General features: G+C 40.7%; 1 protein-coding gene across 1 annotated transcript in view; it reads left to right on the top strand.

Annotated features, from left to right (window-relative positions):
• The first annotated feature begins 2,789 nt into the window (after nt 1-2,789).
• The window catches only part of GPBP1 (GC-rich promoter binding protein 1), a 38,003-nt gene continuing 16,179 nt past the window's right edge, over nt 2,790-24,613 (top strand). The window contains exons 1-4 of the mRNA XM_086479231.1: nt 2,790-2,859; nt 3,853-4,917; nt 5,715-5,780; nt 21,119-21,238. Of these exons, the coding sequence (XP_086335357.1) occupies nt 21,176-21,238 (63 nt within the window). The 5' untranslated portion in view covers nt 2,790-2,859; nt 3,853-4,917; nt 5,715-5,780; nt 21,119-21,175. The remainder of the gene's footprint in view (nt 2,860-3,852; nt 4,918-5,714; nt 5,781-21,118; nt 21,239-24,613) is intronic.

Genomic DNA, 24,613 nt, shown 5'->3' with positions numbered 1-24,613 from the left:
AATCTTGGCCTGCTTCTCCAGATCTGCCTGACAAAAGAGAACTGTTCATATGGATATAACCCCCTTCCCCATATTAATTTCCAGCATAAATGTCATCATAACCTCCTATAGCAGTTTTCCAGAACAGATGTGTTCTTCTCAGCCTACCTGGTTTCAGAAGCTATTTCTATTAAATATCAATTGCTTTAATGTTCTCGCCCTCTTCTGTGCTCCATAGACTTCTGAAGATCCAGGTACGGTTTGGGTTCAGAAGATCAAATAACATGTTTTACAATCAAAAACTGCTATAAAACTTGCTTCACAAATTTGCCTTTCTGGCAATCTTGTCTCTCCTCTTGTTCATGACAGACAACGATTATGTTTATGCTAGGATTTCTTCATCAGTAATGGAATACATATAGTTTTATCAGTGTAGTTTAACTATTTCCCACACAAGCAAAACAACCCGTATTAGTAGAAGCATTGTTCTGCTGCTGCAAACTTTGTGTACAGCAGCAGAACCAGCTGGTACAGTTGGCCTGTGCGTGGCAGGAACCTCTTCACAAACCAAATTCACATGCCAGCAGACTTGCAAGTTAATTCCTCTGAACTAATCCTTGCACACTAAGAATGGCCTGTTGACTTTGCTGGAACTGCTTGAGTGCTTGCGATTTGTAAACTGAAGGGCACTAAAAGAGGAGAGGTCTTGATTTGAATTCAGTGTGAGGTTTGCCACTAATCTCAGTAAGGTAAGGACATCACCTCAGCTGTTTGCTGGGTCAAAGCCTTGCTTTTCATGAAGTGGAAATGGCGTTACACCTTCTTTTATGAAACAATTAGAAATATAGACTAAACCCATTTCCCATCACTACTTCAAAGTAATTTCCCCCATGACTATCACAGCTTTTCCTGTGTTTACTAAAATTGTTGTAGTCATTGTCGCCAGAAGGAAATAGAAGGATCATACATGAAGAAACACAAACAGAAACCTATTAGGAGGACTGATGTAGATAAATTGATAATCTCCTGCTACATATTGTGTTTCTCTTTTGATACCCACAGTATTGCAAAGCCAGAAGGCACTCAGAATAGCTGTGCAGTGTGGAGGCTTTAGCCATAGCTCACTCAAATGAATTGAAAGGTCATTTCGGGTCATTATTGTAGCCTTAAGTGTGAGTTGTCAAGGTCGCCTGGAGATGATTTATGTACTCTATATACTCTGTTTTCACGTTGCTTTGGGTTCACCTCTTATCTTGTTTTCCTAGATACTGTTACCCATTATATTTTAGGACTGTATATATTACTTTGGGACTTGCATACGATCCCTTCGGTCAGGGCTTTCTTGGTATTACATGTGTTTGAATCATGCAGCCTAGCGTGCAGGCGGTTTTGGTGCTGTGGTCCTAGTGACCGCAAGTAGATGCATCAGGCTTGGCTCCTTGGCTGGCGCTGCGATTCGCAGCTGGGCCTGGGGGCAGAGCACTGCCTGCCTTTACTCTTTGTGGTTTTGGGCTTGGCAGCAGACTGTGACAATAACCGAGGGGCACCGGGTATGCTTCGTCATCCTGCCTGGGAAGCCTCACTCCTGCATCATGGGTCAAGCTAAATAAAAGGACAAAAAATTTCAAGACTGAGGCAGAGAAAGGAGATTGCGATGTAGTCAAGGTTATGATGGGAACCTAGAAAACATCGGAACTGGGGCTGACTACTCAGAGCTGAGCTGAAGTAAATGTGAGCACAGCAGTTTCAGAGCTTCTGTTGGTTTTACAGATGAAACTCCCATGTGTTTTTCTACTTTCTGATTTTCTCAGTTATTGATTTTTAGTATTTTTTCTGGTAATTGTTGCTTTCTACTGATTTTATTGAATGATGAAAATGGGTTATTTTGACAGCATGTGCCTGTGAATGTGTTTAAAAAAATCTTACTTTTTGTCAGGACTTTAAGACAGTTTTGTAAAACTCAGTGCATAATTTCAGTTCCTACAAGAATTTAAATCTCACAGGGGAAACAGCCGTTGAAAGAAAACCCAGAACTGTATGCAGGCTCTAAAACCACTTGCCAGCACCCTTTCTAATGATATTTAAACATAATTTTGTACATTTAATTTTTCACCTAATTAATTGCAAAATAATTTGACTGGCGTTGGAAATGAGGTTTCAAAAACGCAAAACGCTGACTCAGACGTTTGCATCCCGGGCTCCAAAAATCCATCACGCTTCTTTCAAAAAGGCGCGCCCCGAACGACGGCGCGTGCGCCAGGCACATTTCCACTGGCGTGCCTGTGAGTTGAGGCCGCTCCTGCCGATCCAGCGAAGGTGCTGATTTTTCGCTGTTCGTGTGAAGGGTTGGTTTTGGCTTCCTCGCCGCCGCGGGCCCGCCGGCGCCGCGGCGGAGGCGCGCTGCCCGCCCGCGCTGCGCTCAGCCCTGCGGAGCTGCGGGAGGCCCCGCAGCCCCCGCTCGGGCTGCTTCGACGGAACCGCGGCCTGAGCCCGCGTCTCGGTGCCGCTGGTGCCGGTGGCGCCGCTGGGCACCCCAGTGTTGGCGGCGCCGGTAGGGGTGCCGCCGCGCGGGCGGCGGAGCTGCGCCGCTGCACGGTTAATTACGGCGGCGCGGCGGCGCCGGGGACTCCCGCGGGCGGGGCGGGGTGGGGGCGGGGCGCGCGCTGGGGATTTCCCCGCCGCCCAGCGCCGAACGTTCGGGATTGTTCCGTGACGTCACGACAGGGGGGCTCCCGCTGGCGGGGGCGGGGTCGCTCCCACGGCGGCGGCCAGGAAGCTCCGCCCCGGGCTCCCGCGGGGTCGCGCGGCGCCTCTCGCGAGGCTTGTGCGCGCAGAGCATTGCGGCTCGGAGCGGCGCCATTTTGGGAGCGAGGCGAGCGGGTGTGTGTGTGTGTATGTGTGTGTGTGTGTGCGCGCGTGTGTGTGCGCGTGTGCGTGCGCGCGGGGCGGGTGAGCGCGTGCGGCGCTCCTTTGCCCGCGGCCCCCGCGGCTCGCGGGGTGGGGGGTGGGGCGGCCGCCACCGCCGGGCTCGGGGCGCATCCCCCCTCCCCCCCCCCCGGGGCGGTCTGGCGGCGGCGGGCCGGGGGCGCCGGGGCAGGGGGCGGAGGCGCGGAGGGGCCGGGGCCGGGGCGGGTACTGGCGCGCGGGGCGCCGGGCCGCCCCGTTCCCTCCCCCGCCGCGCGGACAGGCCCGCCCTCGGGGAGGGCAGGGGGAGCCGCCCCCGGGACCCCGGCGGTGCGGCCGACCGCGGCGGCTGCTGCTGCGCGGGGGCGGTGCGGCCCCCTGGGAAGGCAGGGCAGGCGCCTAGCGCGGGCCGGCGGAGCCCGTCCCGGTACCCGCTGTGGTGCCGCGACAAAAGGCCGGCGGCAGCGGGGGAGCTGGGGATCTGCCCGCGCTCCTGGCGGGCGGGCGGCCGCGGCGCTGCGCGGCTTCCCCCGCGGCGCACTGGGGTTTCCCCAGGCGGCTGCCGCCGCTCCAGAGGGCTCCTTCGGCGCTTCCCCTCGGTGCTTCCCCTCGGTGTCCCTGGCCCAGGTCAGCGCCTCCCTCCTGGGTGCCTTCTGCAGACCTGGGCGTCTTCCCCAATAAAACGAGAAGAGCCGCTTCTTTCCTATTTTTTTTTTTAATTTATTTTTTTTTCCTCTCGGGAAGGAGAGGCGGGAGGACGTTTTCGCGGATAGGCTTGCCTTCTCCGATAAAGATGCCTGCCGCTTTCCCCGGGATGCGGGCTTAGGTTTAACCGAGGCTTCTGTACTCGGGTTCAGCTGCCTGGTTGCGTGTGTGTTTACTTTTTTAAGATTCAGGTTTATGTGTTTGTGTAACGCCAGTTTAGATATCAAAAGGGAAAGCTGATTGTTCTGGTTCTTTTTGCCGTAGGCAGTTTGGATTACAGAGACAGACCTGGATGTTTGCAGCCTTTTGCCTCAGCTGCTAGGAAGGAAAAAAGGTGGAAATCGACCTGCAGCAGTTGCTTCTTGTGAAAGGGGAGAAATACCGGACACTGTTCTGGGATTATTTGTCCAGGTGCTTCGTTCTGAAAAGGCTTCTGAAACCGTCAGTAGGCATCTGAGAAGTGAATTGGAAGTTTGAAGTCGTGAGCTTTTTCTTTCTAGCAGTGCCGAGCACCTCACCCTTGGACGCTTTTGTCCACATGGCATGGATGCATGGATACATGGCTAAATTTGTCAAGTTCTGAGTACTTCAGCACCGAAAATCAAGTGCTTTCTTGCTTTTTAGATACTTTTTTCTTCTAGGCAACGTTCTGTTTGAGTCATAGGCGTAACCAGTTTTGTTAACTGACTCCAGGTTAAATGCGGCCTGAGTCACTCTGTGGACATTGCTGAGAAGTTTCATGGCAGATACTTTTACCCTTATCTTATTTTTTAGATTTTGTGACATAGCCTTCTGTCATTTTGCAATGAGACCCATTTTCTAAATGAAGAATCTAATAGACGTTTGTTTATCATTTTTTCTTTTATATTTTATTTAATATTTTTGTTGAAAAATGTTATTGTCAATAAGCAGTATGGGGGTATCCAGATAGCTGTTGTTTACAAATGTGTCTGTTACCCGAAGCTGGGAAGCATTCCACAGTTCAGATGTGAAATTTGGATTTTTCAGCTTCATGGTTTGTGGTGTGAAGAGTGTATTTATTTCACCTGGAGCTGATGCTTCTTATAGTGATATGTACATGGAATAGACAAGAGAAGAAGCTGTCAGAGAAAAAAAAAGCTTTTTAAGACAGCGTTGGCAAATTTTGGAAATCACATTGTGGAATCTGTAAGCAAGAAGGATGGGTAGCTGATTTCTGTGAGGTCAAATCTATGTCAAACAGCTACAAATGTAGTATCAACAAGAACTCGGGATATTATCTCAAGGAAAACAAACTGGAAAAAGATAAATCGCACAGTACTAACACCTTGTGCGGTCCTCTTGGATTAGGTAAGTGGTGTAGTGTTCATAAATCAATTTACACAAATAAACATTTTATCAGGAGAATGGTTAAACCAGTAACATTTACTGCCTAGAGGTGGTTTGTTTTTTTCTGAGAATGCTGAAATAAGCTTGCTATTTTTTACTTGTTGTTTTTAATAATTAGTGGAATAATTATTTAAGAATTTGAAGAATAGCTGTACAAGGAGAAATGTATAAGTAGGAGTGTGTGGTTTTTTTTTTTTTTAGGAGATTAAAAAGTGGGTATATAATAGACTGAATCTGTAGGTAACTTAGCCTTCACATTAATATTGTAATCTCAACAATGAGCTATTATACTTACTGAACGAGTGTCCTGGATGGCTTGCGTATCTCAATCTTTCCATTTCAATTACATGTTTTTGCAGCATGAGGGCATGAATAATGTAGTTTTGTGGGGATTTTTTTTTTTAATTTCCTTCCACTGTTCTTTGTCACTTATGGAAGCAGATATTTTCTACCAAAAATTAGTTTACTGCCTATGCAAACTAGCTTTTGAATGTGTTGAAATTTTAAGGTTGAGTTGAGAGTAGTTTCCTATTCTGTAATGGGAATGAGTGAGCCTGAGTAGTCTGCAAGTATAACATTCCAAAAAAACCTATGCCTTTTTGGAAGGATTCAGAACAAAACATAGTGGTGAACTAACTAATTTTGCATGTTATTTTTAGGTGTATTGCCGTCTCTGTCCTCCCATAATGGTTAAATGTTTCTGAAGACAGATGTAGTTTAAATGTTGAAATTAATAGGTTTACAATAATTTTTTGTAGGTTCATCCAGCTGGATTGCTGCTGCCTCAAAAAAGATTAAGATGGACAGAACAACTTAATTCAAAAGTCAGTGATAATTTTACTTAAGTTCTTTTCCCCATATACCATGTTGATTATTCATAAAGCTTTAAATAGTTAAAGCATTATTGGGTAGACTGTAAACTGAGTATTCGGTAAAGGTGACACAGTTGCCACCTTTTAAAAAATTTTTCAGAGCTTCTGCAATAATGAAGTATTGCTAATACCAGTTTTCTCTAAGGGCAATGCAAAGATGTTTTAGAAGATGGCTTGTGTTAAAGCCTTGCAGAAAAAGTAAAGTTAAGCATGTGAGAATGTATCTAAAGAGTACCGCAGTGGTTTTTACACCTGTAACTTGTTATTTTGACCACAAATGAAAGAGTTGCATCTAAGTAAGTTTTTTAAATTCACAGGCTCACTGAGGTGGTTCTATTCTGTGTGTTGTCTTGTCAGTAACTAATAGTTGATCTAGCTTCAGTATTTTGCTTTCTTTGGTTGGCCTTGCTGTTTTGTTATTTTAACTTCTATTTCAGTTGTTTTGAAAACGTGGAAACTGTGGGACATGAACAGGAGGCTGTTTCATTCTCTTGTGACTGTGGCCTGTGGCTCTTCTACATGGAGTCTCAGTGTGTCTGGGGATTGACTGAATGAACTGAGCTACATGTGAAGGAACCAAACCGACAGGAAAAAAAATGATCTTCCTCATACCTTTAGCTGCATTAATCTGTGTCTTGTTTGAAAGCATTTGGTAAATGGGAAGAGTTCAGGTGTTAGTGGCCATTTAATTTGGTTTTGTCTATTGTATGGTCGTAAACAATAGTAATACAAGTACTTGCTCCTTAACTCCTAGAAGGAGTGATGTGTCACTCTTTTTCAAGTGGTTAACTTTCAGTGCTGTGAGATACTTCTACCTCTTGACAAGAGGCTTTCGCTGAAATCAAGGAGCTGCGTCCTCTGCTTACTATTTTCACAGAATCACAGAATGTCAGGGGTTGGAAGTGACCTCGAAAGACCATCTAGTCCAACCCTCCTGCCAGAGCAGGACCACCTAGAGTAGGTCACACAGGAACGCATCCAGGCGGGTTTTGAATGTCTCCAGAGAAGGAGACTCCACAACCTCACTGGGCAGCCTGTTCCAGTGCTCTGTCACCCTCACAGTGAAAAAGGTTTTCCTTATGTTAATGTGGAACCTCCTGTGCTCCAGCTTACATCTGTTGCCTCTTTATCTGGACTCTTTCCCTTCTGCATGCTTTGAAGTTTCCTTTTCAGTTTCATTAAATTTACTCTGTCTTTACGTCTGTTTGTTACTGGTAGGATAGTTTTTTTCCTTTCACTGTGTTTGCACTTCGGAAGTGCGGTTTTTCTTATTTGTATGCATTTGTATGTATTTGATAAGGGTTCAGGCGTGTACAGCTGTGCTCTTGTACCCTAAATAAAATTCATACTTGGGTGAGGCCCATTGAGGAGAGGATGCCTAGCATGCTGGTCCACTCTAATTCCTTCTTTAGGTTTTTATTTGGGTAGTGCTGACAGTCTGTTAAGTTGTTTGCAGACGACAATGAAGATAAGGTCCTTGCCCCCAAGAGCTTATACTTTAAGCCTTGGTGTAAACATAGCTTTTGTACTGGAATAACTGTCAGCAGCTTGGCTCTTTTACTGATGCGTTTATTTTGGTAGAATCCTAAAATGGGTACATTTGTATTGAGGAGTTGTCTTAAATGGTGTATACTGCTCTGCTATGTGAAAAAACTGTTGGTGGAAGTTTTTAAGACTAAGCAGAGTTTAAACTTGCCACAAAGCTTAGGTGGAATTACAGCTGTAAAATAATGTAGGGAAATTGTGTAGATGTTTAGCATTGTTAGTACATCACGAATTAATGTACTTTATGCACTTTTTTTTTCCATTCTAATGAGATTCTTCTGTTCAAAATGTGTGGATAAAGCAGTGTAACTGTGATAGTTCATCAGTAATTTCTGGGGAAGTTACTTGTTTTTATTTTTTTAGTACTAGGATTAAATTCTGTCCCGAAGGAGATGGGGAGAGCTATTTGCAAACTTTATTATAAATAAACTTGAATGAGACTTGGCATGCTTTTTGTTTCACTTTTTGTTGCTCTGTGTGTTTGAGCAGTAGTATTATTACACAGTAGCTGGTGTTAATACCCTATGTGTTGTTATCAACTCTTCCACAATCGCCTCCTTTCATATTTTGAGTAAATGTAGTCAGGGAAATAGCTGAAATATGTAGAATTGTTTTTCTGCTTTGTGTGCTCAGGATATGTCAAAACTGCTACCTTTTTCAACTCCTTTTTCTTCAGATCCTTGTGAAGACTCCAAAGTGCAAGAGAATTCCTGGAGATTTTGTTGCATAATGTATGCTGAACAGGGTGGTGATGTTACTGCACTAACACTTCAGCTTTTGGACTTTGAATCTTGCAAAGGGCAAGAGATTAGTGTTTATCTAGTTTTCTGCTAAGCTACTGCAAGTGTATAGGCTTTCAACCAGAAGGAACCTGGTTGTAGTTTACCTTCCAATATGGAGTTATTCAGTGTTATGAAATAATTTGCTTTTCTTAATTACGTTTTGATATGGTACAAGAAGGAAGAACTTTTTTTGATAGTGATGATTAAGTTATTTGAAACTCTTTCGCTAACTTTGGCTTTTTCTATAACGTTTCCTAAAAGGTGTTTTGATTGTGTGACGTTAATATCTGATTCACAGAAGTGATGTAAACCCTGTTCCTTGTGAACCATATCTATGTATAGAAAGGGGAACTATATGATAAAGAGCAGTGGTTGGGATTTTTAGAACAGCTGTGTCCCCCAACATTCTAGATCATTATGCAAAACAAAGTGTGCTTTAGTTGACTCATACTCAGATAAGGAACTTGAGCCCTAAGTAGAAATGAAGGTTTTCCTTATTTTTTGGTGGGTTTTTTTTTGTTTTGTTTTGTTTTTTTTTGCTAAGTCACTGTAAAGCTAGGTTTTAGGGCTGTAGCTGTACTTGAGAATGTGTTGGCTTTAAATGGTTAAAAAATTGACTGTTACAGTTTGACTCTGTACATTTCTCGTATCTAGGCATGTTACAAGACTTTTGGAAGTGTTCAGATCTGACAGAGGACCTCACTCCATCCTCAGTATCCTGCAGGAAACCTAAGTTCTCCTGCTTATTTTTTAAAAGTTGAGGCAAGAGGGTAAATTTTAAAAAAGTATGGATATTTTCTTTTATTGTTCCTTGTTGTCCAGTGCTAGAATACTCATCAGAACAGTTCTGTATTGGATGGTGGGGACAGCGAGACTAAAACTGGAGCTTTTACTTGCTCTGCAGTAGCACGGTTGAGAAAGAAGAGGCTTCAGCTGAATTGTTCAGAATTTTTTAAAGTCTATTGAACCAGAGGCAGAGAAGACCTTTAAAGATTCAGCTCCCTTTCCTTTTATTGGAGGTGTGAGTCTTTGACAACAAATTTTAGAGAACCAAAGAACTTGGGAGAATTACCATACCCAAACTTAACCTCCTTTGTAAATTTCAGGTCTATAAACTGTCTTCCTCATTGAAATGTAGTTTTGGGGGGCAACATGCACGCTTTCCTTTCAAAGCATTAAAGATTGATTGTAAAGATTTAAGCTTATTCTGTGTGGCTGTGCATTTATGTGGCGAGACAACAAAGGCAATAAATAATCTTTAGTTCAAGTAGTTGTCATGCTTTTGCAGCAATTTGTGACCAGTAGAAATGCTTCCATTTTCAAAAACTCCTTAAAGCTTGTGTTAGGCTTTGACTATTATTTTCTGTTTTATTAACATCCAAATTTTGAATAGCAAAATAGCTTGAAATTAACTTATTTTGCTTTGTTCAAACTAAGTGAATCGCCGAGTAAGGAAGATCTCGAATAAGATGTGTCTTTAAAAGGGGAATGAAAACTGAGATGTATGGGGTTTCAACAAAAGTATTGTTTAAAGCTTATCCTTAGCAACGTCACTTCAGATTAGTGCTACTCTTGACTAGAAATAACAGGGAAGGGTCTATTACCAGAAGAATTTTTTTTTGTTTAAAAGAAAGTATGTTTTGTGGCAGAAGTAAAAACTTTGGACAGAGTGTGTTCTTTTAAAGGCCTGCTTAGTTTGAGAAAAATCTGGAATGTTTCTGTTTGTGAAGAAGAGAGACTGTGTAGTCTGATGGCTAGGACTTGTACATGTAGTTTCTTTGCTGAATTCGGAGCAGAACTTTGTAGTTTTTCTGTGGCTCATGCTAAGTGGGTGAAATAAACATTTGAAGCTGGCCCAAGATGGGAGAACTGAGGAGTCAGTTTATTCTGTAGCTTGGTTATTCTAGAGTTGCTCTGTTTTAATGAGAACTTTGCCTGCTGCTGATGCTTCTTCAGGAAGAAAAAATTGACCTTGGCAAATAACTTTGTCTTTTTGTTGTCATGAAATGCAGTACAGTTGGTGTTTGGCGTATCTCTGATAGTAAACATGCAGTTTTAATTCTCTCCTAGAAAATTGTGTGCCTCCTTTCCCTTCTTGTTAGGTGATCACTTTTTCTAAGATACTGCACAGACTTGCTTATTGGACCCCTCTGAAATTCATATGTATGCTTTGTCTTCCTGACTTAGTATTTTATATAGTTGCTGTAGGTCATTGTCAAGGAAGCAAAGCAGCATCAGTAGCAACAAACTTGAGACACTGGGTAATATGTAACCTTTAATTTTTTTCTGCTGTCATAACAACACTATAGTATAGTTTAATTCTGGTGGCTTGCAGCCTTTTTTTACCCCATTTATAAATCGTAGAATCATAGAATGGTTTGGGTCAGAAGGGACCTTAAAGACCATCCAGTTCCAACCCCCCTGCCATGGGCAGGGTCACCTCCAACTAGACCAGGTTGCTCAAAGCCCCATCCAGCCTGGCCTTGAGCACTGCCAGGGAGGGGGCAACCACAGCTTCTCTGGGCAACCTGTGCCAGTGCCTCACCACCCTCACAGGAAAGAATTTCTTCCTAATACCTAGTCTAAATCTCCTCACTTTCAGTTTGAAAGCATTACCCCTCATCCTATCACTACACTCGCTGATCAAGAGTCCCTCCTCACCTTCCCTCTAGGCCTCCTTTAAGTACTGGAAGGCCACTAGAAGGTCTCCCCAGAGACTTCTCTTCTCCAGGCTGAACAACCCCAACTCTCTCAGCCTGTCCTCACAGGAGAGGTGCTCCAGCCCCATGATCATTTTTGTGGCCCTCTTCTGCACTCACTTGAGCAGGTCCATGTCTGTCTTATTCTAGGGGGCCCAGAGCTGGACACAGCACTGCAGGTGGGGTCTCACCAGAGCAGAGGAGAGGGGGAGAATCCTGTCCCTTGACCTGCTGGTCACACTGCTTTTCAGGAGTCCAGGATGCAGTTGGCTTTCTGGGCTGTGAGCCCACATTGCTGGCTCATGTTCGGTTTTTCATCTACTAGCACCCCCAAAATAAATACTATACTAAAAATTATGGTGACAAAGTGAGGGTGGGTTGTCAAATGGATGTGTAGCTGAGGGGTGGAGTTCAATTTCCGGTGTGTAGTTTGTGGTGGGCTGTCCTTAGGGTAATAATGATCTGTGAGGCATTAGGTAAAAAGGTCATAGGTATGTGCCACTTAGATAAATGTACATGCTAATTCTAGACTTTCCTGAAAACTATGAATGAGCATATATCCGTGTGCTTGTAACATTTGTTCTATTTATGGGTTTCTCTATGCAAATCAACAGACAGAATTTCTAAACTGGTCGTCAGGAAGCATCAAGAAATTTGAATTTGTATTTCTCTTCTAACTTTGTGGAATTCATGGCCTGAAGCTTCCTTATTTTTTTTTTTTTCCCTGTTAATAACTTTGCTACTCAAGCTTCAAGTATTCCTAGCTGTTTGAGTTTATATTGCCTTTTATTTTAATTGTCTTCTGACAATTTCTGTAATACCCAGTGTCACAGAAACTGTTTCCTGTAAAATTATGTAGCTATCCACAGAGAGTGAGAAGTATAGAAGCTAAAAATGTAAAACTTTCTCCTTGTCTCTAGCTTCTGGGTTCCGCTGTCACGGTTTTTTCCCTAATTTTTAGCAATATTTTAAAATTTGTTTTCCTTACGAAGTTTTGGTCAGCTCCACTTAAATTGTATGTATTTATTAATATGGTAAATCCATAAGATGGCCAAAAGCATACAGTCTTTTAGTAAATTAAATTTTTAGATTGTAGGTGTTGTGGCTATTCTACTGCTATACTGACCAGCCTTTTCCTTATTATTGCTTTGGCACCATTTTTATCTGTTTCTTTATGCTAGGGCATTCTGAAAAAGCAAAGCTGTTTTCATTTATTCTGGTAGTTCAGACAAATAGTGTTACCAAGTATGTCTCGTCAATAGTAATGAAACCTGTCCTAAATATTGAAGGCGGCTTTCTGGGGTAGGGAAATATTTCTTTGTACACTTGAAGAGACCTCCCCAAAGTTGGATCTCTTCAGTACCGGTGGGACTGTCTTTCCTCTGCCAGGTAAATACTGGTTAGACAGGTTAAACAGCATGGCTTTAAAATTGGGTGGGGACAGTTTCTGATCTCATGTCCTTGTCATCTTAAAGTTCTACTGTGCTCTTTTCTCTGCCCTTGGTGGAAAAAGGATCAGGTTAGGGAACGCTTAAATAAGATACACGTAAATCCGTGGGGCTTGACAGAATTCTTCCATGAGTGCGGAGGGAGCTGGCTGATGTCATTGCAAAGCCGTTCCTTACTGTCTTGGAGAGTTGTCACAGTCATTGTGATAGGCTCTGGAGTACTAAAAGAGAGCAAATATCAATCCTGTCATCAGGAAGGGTAAGGAGGAGGATCCAGGGAACTACAGGCTGATCAGCCTCACTTCAGTCCATGGGAAGGTGGTACAGTAAGTAGTCTGGAAACCATTTCCAAACATACAAAGGACAGGAAGGTGAGTGGGAGAAGTCAGAGTGCCTTTATGAAGGGAAAATCATGCTTAACCAAGCTAATAGACCTCTGTAAAGAGTTGACTAGCTTGTTAGGTGAATGGAAAGCAGTGGATGATGTTTATGTTGACTTCCATGAGGCTTTTGACATTGTCTTCTATGACGTCCTCATAGAGAAGCTAACAAAGTATGCGTAGAGGAGTGAATTATGAGGAGTATCAAAAACTGTCTGAATGGCCAGGCCCAGCTTGTCGGGGTTGTGATCAGTGGCACAAAGACCATTTGGAGGAAGCTGTTATTGTACCCCAGGGTTCAATACTGGAGCCTATACTATTTAACATCTTCATTAAGGTCCTGGGCGATTGGGCGGAGTTTACCCTCAGCGTGTTAGCAGATGATACAAAATGGGGGGGGAGTGGCTGATACACTAGTTGTTTGTGCTGCCATTCAGAGGAACTGGGACAAGACGGAGAACTGGACAGAGGATCCTCATGAAGTTCAGGAAAAGGAAAATGCAAAGTTCTGCTTCTGAGGAGTAGTAGCTGCCAGTGCATGGTGGGGGCTGACTAGCTGGTAAGCAGCTCTGCAGAGAAGGACCTGGGGGTCCTGGTGGACAAAAACATGAGCCAGCAATGCATCCTCATAACAAATAAGGCCAACATCTCCCTGGGCTACGTTAGGAAGTCTGTTGCCAGCAGGTCTAGGGGAGTTCGTCTTTCTTCTCAGCCCTCGTGAGGCCATGTGTGGAGTGCTGTGTTCCATTATAGGCTGCCCAGTACAAGAAGCATATGGATGTAGTAAAGCAAGTTCAGCAAAGGACCACAAAGATGATTAAGGGACTGGAGCATCTTTCCTGTGGGAGAGACGGATCCTGTTTGATTTTCTAAGGAAGTACGAGTTGGTCCTCAGTCTTTCAGAACACTCTCTGGATGTTATATTTTAGTTTTTTCAGAAGATACTTTCCAGATTTAAAATTAGTGAGCCATCAAACTCATATTTTTCTCATGTAAAATTCTGTGAAGGTGAAAATGATGAGGAAAACTTTGTCTTCATTAATGCGATTGATGGGACTACAGACTGTTGGGACAAGAGTAGACAGTGTGCCCTTGGAAGGCTGTTAGAAGGTAGCAGTGCTTCATTACAAGGTGATGCTTACAGTTCATAACCCTCTCTGTGGTAAATTGAAGAGTTGTGTAGTTGAGACATTACTCCTATAATCTGCAGTGGGTGTTGACCTGCGAAAATAAAAGGTAGGATTACATGTTTTTACACTTGATTCTTATGAGTCATGAAATTGTTGTAGTGTTTGTAGGTAAGTACGTTAAAGATGTGATACTAAATGCATTTCCTCTAGTTAAGAGCTACTTAAACCAAGTAATGAAAATATTTTCGAAAAGTCACAGCAGTTAAATGTGGACGCATTTTATGTTACATGCTGTAGTCCTTTCAGGATTCTGTACTTTAATAATCAGGCTTATTTTTTCTTATTGGACTTTATAGAAAACAGAACATGGAACTAAAATTCAGTATGCTTTGATTACGTCTGCTTACACCGCTCTCTGCCCTTGCAGAGATCATTTCTTCCGACTGCCCCATCTGTGGGCTGTCATGTCCACTTATGCAGCCAGTGCAGAGATTCCCTTGAGATGAATTCTCATGGTAGTCAATTTCCAACTCCTGAAGAGTATTATCCACTTTCAGAGATCCTGTATGGCTATTTTAAGTGTTGGGGAGGGAGAGGGGCGGAGGGGGAGGGGCGAGAGAGGGGGAGAGGAAGAGGGAGGGTTTCCAAAGCTGGAAAGATGTGATGAATGTGAAGCTAGAAGAAATTCTGGATAAAGGATCTTCTTTATAAGGGAGCAGGAGTGATCACTGAAATTATTTCTTGTGTTATCATTTTATTCCAGACTCAGTAGCCTTTGTTTTCATGATATGTTTAAGGCCAGGTTGAAGAGATTTGTAAAGAAACTACTATTGTTCCTCTGTGTTAGCAGGAGCAGTGCAGGAGACATGATAGGAATTTCTAATATATGAAGGAAGGTGGGTTAGATTGTAAGTGTTCCAGTGTTCGAACTGGAGACTTTTTTTTTTCTAGATGCCTAGCATGAAAATATAAAGTCTAGGTCTGTCTTTTTGCTTCATCCTTTTGCTCCATTACTTTTGTCAGCACAACTGCTTTCTGGTTCAGCACTGCAGCTGAGTTAATAAATGCACTCAATTCTGTCTGTAGTGACCCTATAGTTACACTGTCTGTAATGAGTCTGCACTGTATCCCTATTTTTGATGTGCTACACGGAGATATGAGCTGGACTAACAGATGCTTGTTAGGGTTCTGCAGTATGCTTAGCCTGTAATGCTCTCACGCTTCATTAGTGGTTAGAACTACTGCCACGTATTGCCAGTCTGCCTATTTGGTGGAATCGGTGAGTGAAGGAGAGTGAAATCCGTAACTGACATAGTTGTGGTGGCAGGAATCCCTAATTTAGCACAAATGGTGTAAGAATGAGCAGGCTTTTTTTTTTTTTTTTGGTCTGGTGAACATAGGAGAGTGAAAAGAAGAGATTTAAAAAAAAATATTTTTACTGCAAGAAATTACACACACTTTATTAAAAAGTGATGAGAAATTGTTTTTGTTAAACCAGAAATGTATTCTGTAACACTGTTCTGGATAGTTTGTTCAGTTAGATCTCCTTGATCTATGTATTTCATGCCCCTATTTTATATGCTAACTGCATGGAGGTTTTTAGCTTACAAACAAGCTTTGCAAACAAAACTTAAGTGTTAATCATTTTGCCTGTTCCAAATTTGTCCCAGTAACAGTGAATTAAAGGTTGCGGATAAGGTGAAAATTACAATGTAAGAATGAAGCTCAAAGAAGCAGTTTGCTAAGTAATCTGAAAGCATGTTAATCTGAAAATTTGTGGATACAAGGTGTTTTCTGCTTTTGTACCACATTGAATTCTGTCTCTGTTATTGTAGGGGAAAAAAAGAATTTGATTTGCACTTTTGTTGTAGTGGGTGATCTTCCTGCTTAGAAAGTTTATTTTCTAAACACTATATTGGTTTCAAGTGGGGGGTGAGGCGGGGGGGGGGGTGGAACTTGCTGGGGAAACAGTATTCTCATAGGTTACCACCTAAGATGGGAAAAAGTGGATTAATTATTACAATGTTATGCTTGCTTACATGCATTGTGCTACACATTAAACTCTTTAGTTACAGTTATTAGTGTCCAGCTTAAAAACATAGTGGGACTTGAAAGGTTCAAGTATTTGTTTTAAGTCTTACAGTTGTTCCAAAACCTTGTTCTTCTGATCTTCAGGACTGTGTGTCCAGCCTAAATCTACTATGTGTGTCCAGCTTAAATCTTCCTGTGATTCTTACGGTGTTTTGGATTAAGATGTCTCTTTTCTTGATGGAGTTTACTCCATCAGATGTTTGTAACCAGCGTTTAAATATATCTAAAGTCCTCATTTTGTGGACCTTAATAGCTTTTGTAGACCTGTCTTGTCTCTGATCACTGAAATAGTTCATTATTGCACCAAGTAAAATTTTAAATTTCTGTGCTGTTATTTTAAGTGTGCTTTTACTTGTATATTTTTCTGTGGTGGTTTGAAAAAGAAAAATGTAATGATGCAGGGAAAATTGACTATACTGTTTAATATTTGATTTCTTCATTTGGTAAGTACAAGCTGAACTAATGATAGTTGTTTTAGTTCCATTTTTTGTTGTTTTTGCCGAGTTTTGGCAGTTGACTGTAGATGTCATCTTAGCCTTTTTACAGAAGTCTTGACTCCTGATTCATGCAGTGGCTTTCTGCTTGCCTTTTCTCAGCATGTTACTACTTTTTCTAAAACAGAGGCAGTGTATTAAATTTTACCAAATGCTCTTCTGATAGCATAAGTTTGTTTAAGAAGTAGTGTTTCCAGCTGCTTTAACAGAAAAGGACATTATTGACTCAAGCATAAAATAATCCCAGCCCAATCTTTTTTGCATGTTGGTTAAGCATACTTGGTGCACTGTTCTTATTTCAGCTGCTGATGTGGCTCAAAGTGGATGACTGAGTTATATTTATGACAAATCTCCTCACTGTACATCATTTGGAACTAGCTGTTCATTATTCTTTAGCATTCACTGCCTTATTATTGAAGAACATACTTCACAGAACTCTTGAATTAACCTTTATATGATTGAACATTGGATAATTATTCCATGTTATCTGAAATAAAATGCTTTACAGACTTCTCTCAGATGCCCCACAAGAAGTAAAATATAAGAACATGGGTTTTTATTTTCTGTAAACTATTCTATTCACAACACAGCAAAATGTAAATTTTATCTAAATTTATGGGCTATGGAAGACTTTTCCAAAGTCACTACTCAGTGCTTGAGTCAGACACCACAGGCTATTGCTGAGATGAGACTGAATATTTTGACCAGTCTGATTAAAGAAATCTAAATGCATTTGAGTGTTAATAGTATGAGGATAGCAGTATTTCAGTATCTTTTTCTTACCTTTCTAGAATTGTGCAGCTCTGCTTCAGTAATGGACAACTCGAGCCAACTTAGCTTTTATGACACTTTGGTTAAAGAATAGCAGATATATTTTCAGTTTGTGCTGCTAGGTGGTGGTGACTTAAACATTCAGTGATAAATTTTGGGCCTACTCTTTTGTTTCTAAGAGAGTTTCTGAAAGCAGTGGGGTCGTGTTTGGATCTGTGGTGTTTAGTTCAATAAGCATATTTCTGATAGCTGTATTAATGCTGGGAGTACAACAGCTGTTTTATCAGTATTAGTGAACAACAGCTGATTGTTGTGTGATGTGTATGTAAGAGACAGCTTGCTAGCAGACAAGTGGGTTCTTCTTGTCTGTCAGTACAATTAAAGGAGTTGCTTGTAAATGTGTACTACTGACTTTCACGCTATTCAAGTCCTATGTTTCTGAAGGGCAGAAGTGTTCTAAAGTAAATTGCTGATCAGTGTTAGTATTTGCCGTAGTGGCTTCTCAGTCTTTGTAACGGCAGCTCGTTTGATCTCGGGCTGGAAGGATGTATCAAGTAAATTTCTGAAGAAGTTTCCTCAGTATTTTTATTAATAACTTCAATCGTGAAATGAAGTGTATACTTCTTAGTTTTGTAGATACTATGAGTCTGAGTGGAGGCAGCAAGTGCTTTGGGAGCAGAATGCAGAAACGTCTCTGACTGCTGGGGTAAGTTAGGTGAAGGACCCGAATAGCAGGTAAAAAGACTTAGGGCAGATCTGGTAGGAGGAACCTTTCTAGTGATGGGACATGTTGCAGAATAATATGTTAGTCTAGAATAGTATATAATAGTCTAGAATATAATAGTCTAGAATAATAATGTTGGTGTAACTTAAGTTGGAAAGCGAGCAAGGAACAAACTGGTGTTTGGTGACCAAGCTGTTCATGGAAGGTTTAAGCATAGTAAATCCTGCCTGTGGCAGCAGGGTGGTCCTTTTGACATCCCAGTCTCATTTTTTGTGATCTGTTTTCAATTTACCAAAAATATTTTCCTGAGAATAAAGAGTGTCCTAAAGCTACTGAATATTTGCCAGATCATCAAAACAGAGCTTATGCTTGTAATTATAATGTCTTTATTGTAAAATACATTCTAGGACAAATTTATTGGCAACGTCAGAAAGCTAGCATCTGTAAGAGTATTTATGCAGCCTTGTAAAACATGGAACTGGCAACTTAAAGCTGGGTAGGCTATGTACTCTAAAATACAGTTTTAAAAAAAGATGTTAATATTTGTCCTTTCCTGATCTGATGTTTGTTTCACCAGTTTAATTATGGCTAGGGAGTTTGTGCCTATTAGAAGTTAGTAAGGTTAATAATGAAAATACTCTATTTTCCCATGTGTAGTTGCCAAACCAATAATACGTACAATCAGATGAGAGAAGGTGTTTTCTTGACTTTGGTGGTGTGGAAGTCACTATCTTCAATAGTTGCTTTTCTTGGTAGTCTTTAGCTGTAAACCTGTGAAATTGGTTAAGTAGTGTTCTAAACATTTGTGATTCTGTTGCTCCTGTTCCTTCATCAAAACTAGCTGGAAGAGTAAGCCTAAAACAGTTTTTCTTTTCTGGGCTTATTCAAATTTACAGATATGTTGCTGCTGACTCCGCACTCTGAGTGTTGTTGGTTTGTCTCAGGCCTCTGTCTTTACCAGTTCACTATACTGCTTTGTAGGAGAGGGATTGACTCATCTGACAGAGCAGCACTATCAAAAACCTTTTTAGAGCTTTTAGTTGAAGAACTGAGAACATAAGGAAGACTTGAATCTGCTTCTAGAATAATTTTTGTGGGAAGAAATAGACACCCAGTATCAGTGCGCTGTGGACAAAGCTGTGTTAAAAACACCTTTTCAGTCCTCTGATACTTGGTGATCACCAGGTCTTGCTGAGCCCTTGATTTATGTGCAGAAAGTAAAAGGTAGGGCTGTTAGTGAGTTAAGAATAAATTCTTTTCATGGCAGTTGGATAAATAATACTGTTAGGAAGCTTGACTAGTTTTCTAAAAATAGTTAGATGAATTTATTATGCAATCATATTGTTGGTGCCTTTGTCCCATACCTAATAGTCAGTTCACCAATAACTTGGCAATACTTCTTGGGTCTTTTGTTAGTTCTTATTTGATATAAACCAAATCTCTCCCTTTGTTTTTCAGACTCTTTAAGTGCCTTGATCTGAAGATTGTTGTTGTTGTTGTTGTGCTGATCTTCCAGTATTGATACCTGTCTTGATCCTTTCTAAAGATTTCATGATTCTTCTGCTTGGAGATGAGAACTGTATCTGATGGAAGGGAAAAAAAAAATCTTGCTGCAGTCTGCTCACATTTAATTTGCTGTTTCTTAATTTAGTGTCTCTTGTATTGGTTCATCTGTAACCATACTGTTTTCTGGTTGTTGCTGAACATGATTAATCAGTAAAAGTGAATGTGGTTCCTATTAGAAAGGGAAGCTGTTTTTGTGATGGTTCTGTGACTTTAGAACTTCCTTGATTTGTTTTTTATTAGACTCATGTAGTTGGATTCTTTAGAAAAATTCTCTGGAATTTTTGTTGAGGTTAACTTAGAAAACAGTGTTGGATGACTTCAACAGAGTGACTTATAACAAGTTATTTGGGCTAGGCGTACCTCTAAACTTGTCTGTGTTTAATGATAGTGGATTTTTTGCGTGTTACCTTACAGTTTAACTCTGGTATAGGAGGTACTTAAACTGAAGCATGAGCTCACAGCATAAAAAAAGAACTCAAAGCTCAACTAAGTGCAGTTTAATATGTTAGCCTTTCTTTTAGAAGCTGGAACATTCTCGTCTGTCACTGGGAATCTGCAGTAGCCTGGTTCAGGCCAGAATACAATAATAATTATTAGTTATCAAGTTCAGATTCCATGGCTGTTAGTAATACTTACTTGTGTTACAGCAGCCTTAGATTAAAGCGAACTATGTCTATGCTCACTGACTAACAGATCTGCACTCTGTTGTGCAGAGATGTGAAATACACTTTTATTTGGGTGTCACTATGAAATGTGTGTAGGTGTTTATTATGTTTTCACTAGCTGAATTTCTAATAGTGTGTATATTATACTTAAAATATTTTTGAATCATTGGCAATTTTGCAGTGTCTAGCTGCACAGCATGATTCAGATACCGTTTTACAGTTCAGGCAATGTTTCATCCATTTCTTTCCTTTCTGAGCATAGTTCAGGTTCAGGTAATATAGTTCACATTATCTTGCATTCTCTTGCTTATTGAGAGATGTTTTCCTACCTGTGAGGAGAGCGTGGGGTAGAAAAAGTATTACTGGGTTTTAGTCTTAGGCCATTACTTTCTCTTACCCATTTTCAAACTATAGAATTTTACTGGATTTTGACACTGTTTCTGGACAAGTAAACTCTGTTTTATTGCATCTAGAGATAATATGGGGTTTGTGGTGGGCCTGAGCATCTAGTTTTTTCATAAGTAAAAATACAGCTTCTGAGACTAACTTTTAGAGACTAAATAAAAAAATCAGCTTCTTCAAGGAAGCTAGTGAAATAGCTCCCGTAATACATTCTAGATGGTGCCAGAAAGTACTTCAAAAAGCTAATTTTGCCACAGCTTTCTGGATCAGACCTTACACAAGATGCTTCATCCCATTTATAAGAGGAAATATGTTACAGTTGTATAAGTGTACAGTATACAGTTGTATAAGAGGAAGGAGTGTTACAGTTGTATTTTCGTGATACCTGTGTTGTATTTGATTAGTGTGACACTTTGATAATAAAAGCACAAATGTGATGCTATAAACAAGATGAGGATAGATTCTAAACCAGATCTGTGTGAGAAATTAATACCAGAAAACAGAAGGGAAATAATTATCAAAACACCACAAGTGTAATCCTCTTGTAACATAAGTATCTGAAGAGTACTCATTTCCTGTTTTTCCAATTACAGGGACTTGCCATGAGGTGCTGAAGCCTTGTTTCATTGATTCGGAGAGACTGGACCTAAATGGCGCAGCATGACTTTGCTCCAGCCTGGCTTAATTTTCCTACTCCACCATCATCAACAAAGGTATGTTCTTCATTGTTCTTTTCGACAGGAACTCTCATTATTAGAGAAGTCTAAATGTCATAACCTCAATCATAGTAAAAATGCAAATCTCTTTGTGAATAGGATGATAACATATCTAGCAAGTCTTGTGGTGATTTAAGTAGTTGTACTGTCGTCGTCAAGCTTATACCTCCAGTAGAGTTTTTTGCTTGAGCAGCTGAGTGTTTCTGGAAAGAAGCATTGTGCCTAGCCACGTTATCAGAGATGTTGATGGATTGAGGTTGTCTTCATCAGGAGTTTAAAATTAGTTATAGTATTTTGTGCTAGAATTACCAAGATAGAGGCATGTGCTTGATGTTCTTGCTTCTGTTTTTGCTCTGTATCCTATAAATTTCACAAAGGTGTTAGTCTATCATCCAAGTGATTAAAAAAAAAAAAAAAAAAAAAAAAAGCGTGTGAAATAGACTTTTTGAAATGACTTTTCAGTTGCTGGTGGGATGCTTGTTACTACTGGTGGAGTGTGGCATTTTTGAATAGCTGTGTATCTTCCTCCGGCTGTTTCATCTAGACTGTTAATTTAGACAATGGCACAGTTAGCTTGGAAACAGGAAATAGCAGTCTCTGAATTGTTAGGATTTGTAAATATTCTAGGAAGTCATAAGCATGTCTATCTCGTAGGTGTTTGGTTTTTTTTCTGGCCTATCCTTCTACGCTTTCTTAATTTGTGTGAATGCAGAAGCAGAGACAGCACCGGGTATTCAAACTCCTGTCATGTATTTCCCTATTTGTAGATGTGTCGTCTTCATTATAATCTTTTGCATGCAATATCCATTTCTGCAGCTATGAGAGTGGCATTGCCTTACTTTCAATGTGTTTATTTAAGATTCTTGCTGTCTTTCATGATCATGGAAAATGTTTAGCCTTTATAAACTTATGAAAATAAGCTCGTGCATTGTTAAAGGCACAGTTAGCAGTCAGTATTAGTTGTGTTCCCATTGTTTTGCTTATATATGTCTACACACACATACACACATGCATTTTTTAAGTCAGATTGTTGAATGTCCTTATTCATGTTGCTCTGTTTATCTTCTACACTGACCTAGGTAGCTTTTTTGTTTAGTATAGTCTTACAAACAACTGTCAGTTGCTGTTCTGGGAACATCACGCCTATCTGTCCAGGATGGTTCCCGCGATCCATTTGTTTTCATTGTACTTGATTTCTGATATATTCAACTCTTTTGATCTGCTTTTTCCAGTTTAATACATTTTCAATTGAAAAAGTAATCGGAGCTTAGTTTAATACGGTGTCACAGTTACAGAACAATCTTCACTGCATATTTCAAGAATCTGCTGGAAGAGCTTTACCTGCATGCCCAAAGTGTCAGTACAGCAGGATAAACTTAGGTTCCAGAACTACTCTAGTACCACTCAGATGTTTCTGAGGTATGGGTTGTATTTGTCACCTCATTCCTGAATTGTGGGATTTTTCACTGCAAGCGTATGTTGTGGAACGTGTTCTCTTCCAACATTCTTTGCCTCAAGGAGTTTAAACAGAATTTCTCTCATCTCTTCCAAAAGCTCTGTGGTTGTATGCTTTCTCCATTGTAGTCTTTGTGCTTCATTGTTTGAAATGCAACTTACTTCCTTGCATTACATCAATGGTCCCTCAGTGGTCAGCGTTCTGTGATGTCCAGCACATTTGGATATTAAAAACTTGCAAAACAGTTTTGGTTCGATGTGTAGTAATTCTTAGTTTACAGAATAAGGCTTGTCCTGTCATTCCTCTACAAGACAGGTCTCAAATGTTGTGGCCTCCATCCCCTCCATTTCCTACAATAGACTTCTATTTCTGCTTCCCATATATGAACAAAGCAGCTGAAGAGAAGAGCAGATAAAAGGTGTGGTGATGGAAGAGTAAGGATGGGGTGAGGAAAGCAAGGTGTCACATGTTTCATGCAGTGGAGCTGGGGTGAGGCTATGGTATCAACAACAGGTAGACTTGAGAAGGATAAACTGAACTCTGCCTGTTCAGTTTTTATTTCTGTCAAGAGGCAGTTCTGGGAATTGCATCTTTAGGAGCTTGGTTTTCCCGCCTTGATCCTGGGTAGCCAAGTCTTTTCCTTACCTAGGTGAAGGCTAGCATTATAAAAAGCTTATGCCGGGAAACTGGGTTTGTGAATCAGCTTTCATAATGTGATTGATACAGATTACATCTTGACTGAAATCCATCTCACCTGTTGCTGATGATTTCCTCTTAAGGATAAGCTTTTGTCATCTTCCTGTCACTTACATAGCAAAGTTCACCTGAATAGCTGGGTATCCATTGCTCAGTAGCTTTCGTTAGGGTCTGGAACTACTGTATTTGTGTCAGTGCAGTGTTGCGGTTGGGCACACGGAAATGGGAAGGTGTTGTGAATAGCGAAGCCACCTTGGGATATGGGCAAAATCCTTTTCAGAAAGGATGGCTGTAAAACGTGTATGGGGAGATAGGAGACAGACTGGTAAACTAAGTTTTTGCGAGCTTACTTTCACTTCATGTTAAGCGGTAAGACTTCTTTGACTTCAAAAGAATCTGTATTTCTTTCTTTCTTGGCTGGCTGAACCTAGTCAGATAATTCTTCAACTTCCAGAAATTGCCAATAGATTTCCTGTTGATTACAAAGTTTACTGTCATCTCTGCGACAAGAGACTTGATAGACTGATGTCTCCATCATGTGGGGAAAATGCAAACTGCATGATCTTTGCACAGAATTTAGCGACTAGGTTCATTATATCATGTACAACTCAAACACTATATATAAAATGCTGTAAGTTACACTTTGTGAAAATATGGTTCTTCAAAGTTCATAGAAAAAAAAATGAAAGCTAAACTCCAAAAGCAATGTTAGAAGGTGTTGTATGTAAATGAACACATGAAGCTATTTTCTAAAATTTCATCTATGGTCAACAGATCTGTAACTTTATGAGATTTTTGGCAGCTTATTCAAAATTTGTTTATAAGGATTAATTTCTTAAATATTGATATTCATTATGATAATTTTTGAACTACTTAAATCTATTGATAATTTCTTATGGTTTTCTGGGTTTTTTTTCTTCTCCAGCTTTGTCAAGGAAGTAATTCATTTCCCAAGTCTCAAATTGAGAGGGCAAACCCTTTCCATTTGACTTCTGTATGGTTTGGAAACACATGGTTTGTCTTTCAAACATACCTGATGCTTACTTGAGTTTGAATTTTAAGCAGTTAGTTTTGAACCGCAGCTTGAACTCTGCTGGGCCATTTTCAGTAGAACTTGGGTGTCCTTTTTTTTTTTTTCCATGCAGTGGTCTCTTGCAGGGGTGGGGGAGGTGCAAAGAAGGAAATAGTTTTCTTCAACGTGTTTTCCAAAGTAGTTAAAC

This window comes from Leptosomus discolor, chromosome Z (genome assembly GCF_034619465.1).
Source record: "Leptosomus discolor isolate bLepDis1 chromosome Z, bLepDis1.hap2, whole genome shotgun sequence".
Classification (NCBI taxonomy): Eukaryota; Metazoa; Chordata; class Aves; order Leptosomiformes; family Leptosomidae; genus Leptosomus; species Leptosomus discolor.
The sequence above is the reverse complement of the archived record's forward strand: the minus strand, read 5'-3'. Positions and strand labels throughout refer to the sequence as shown.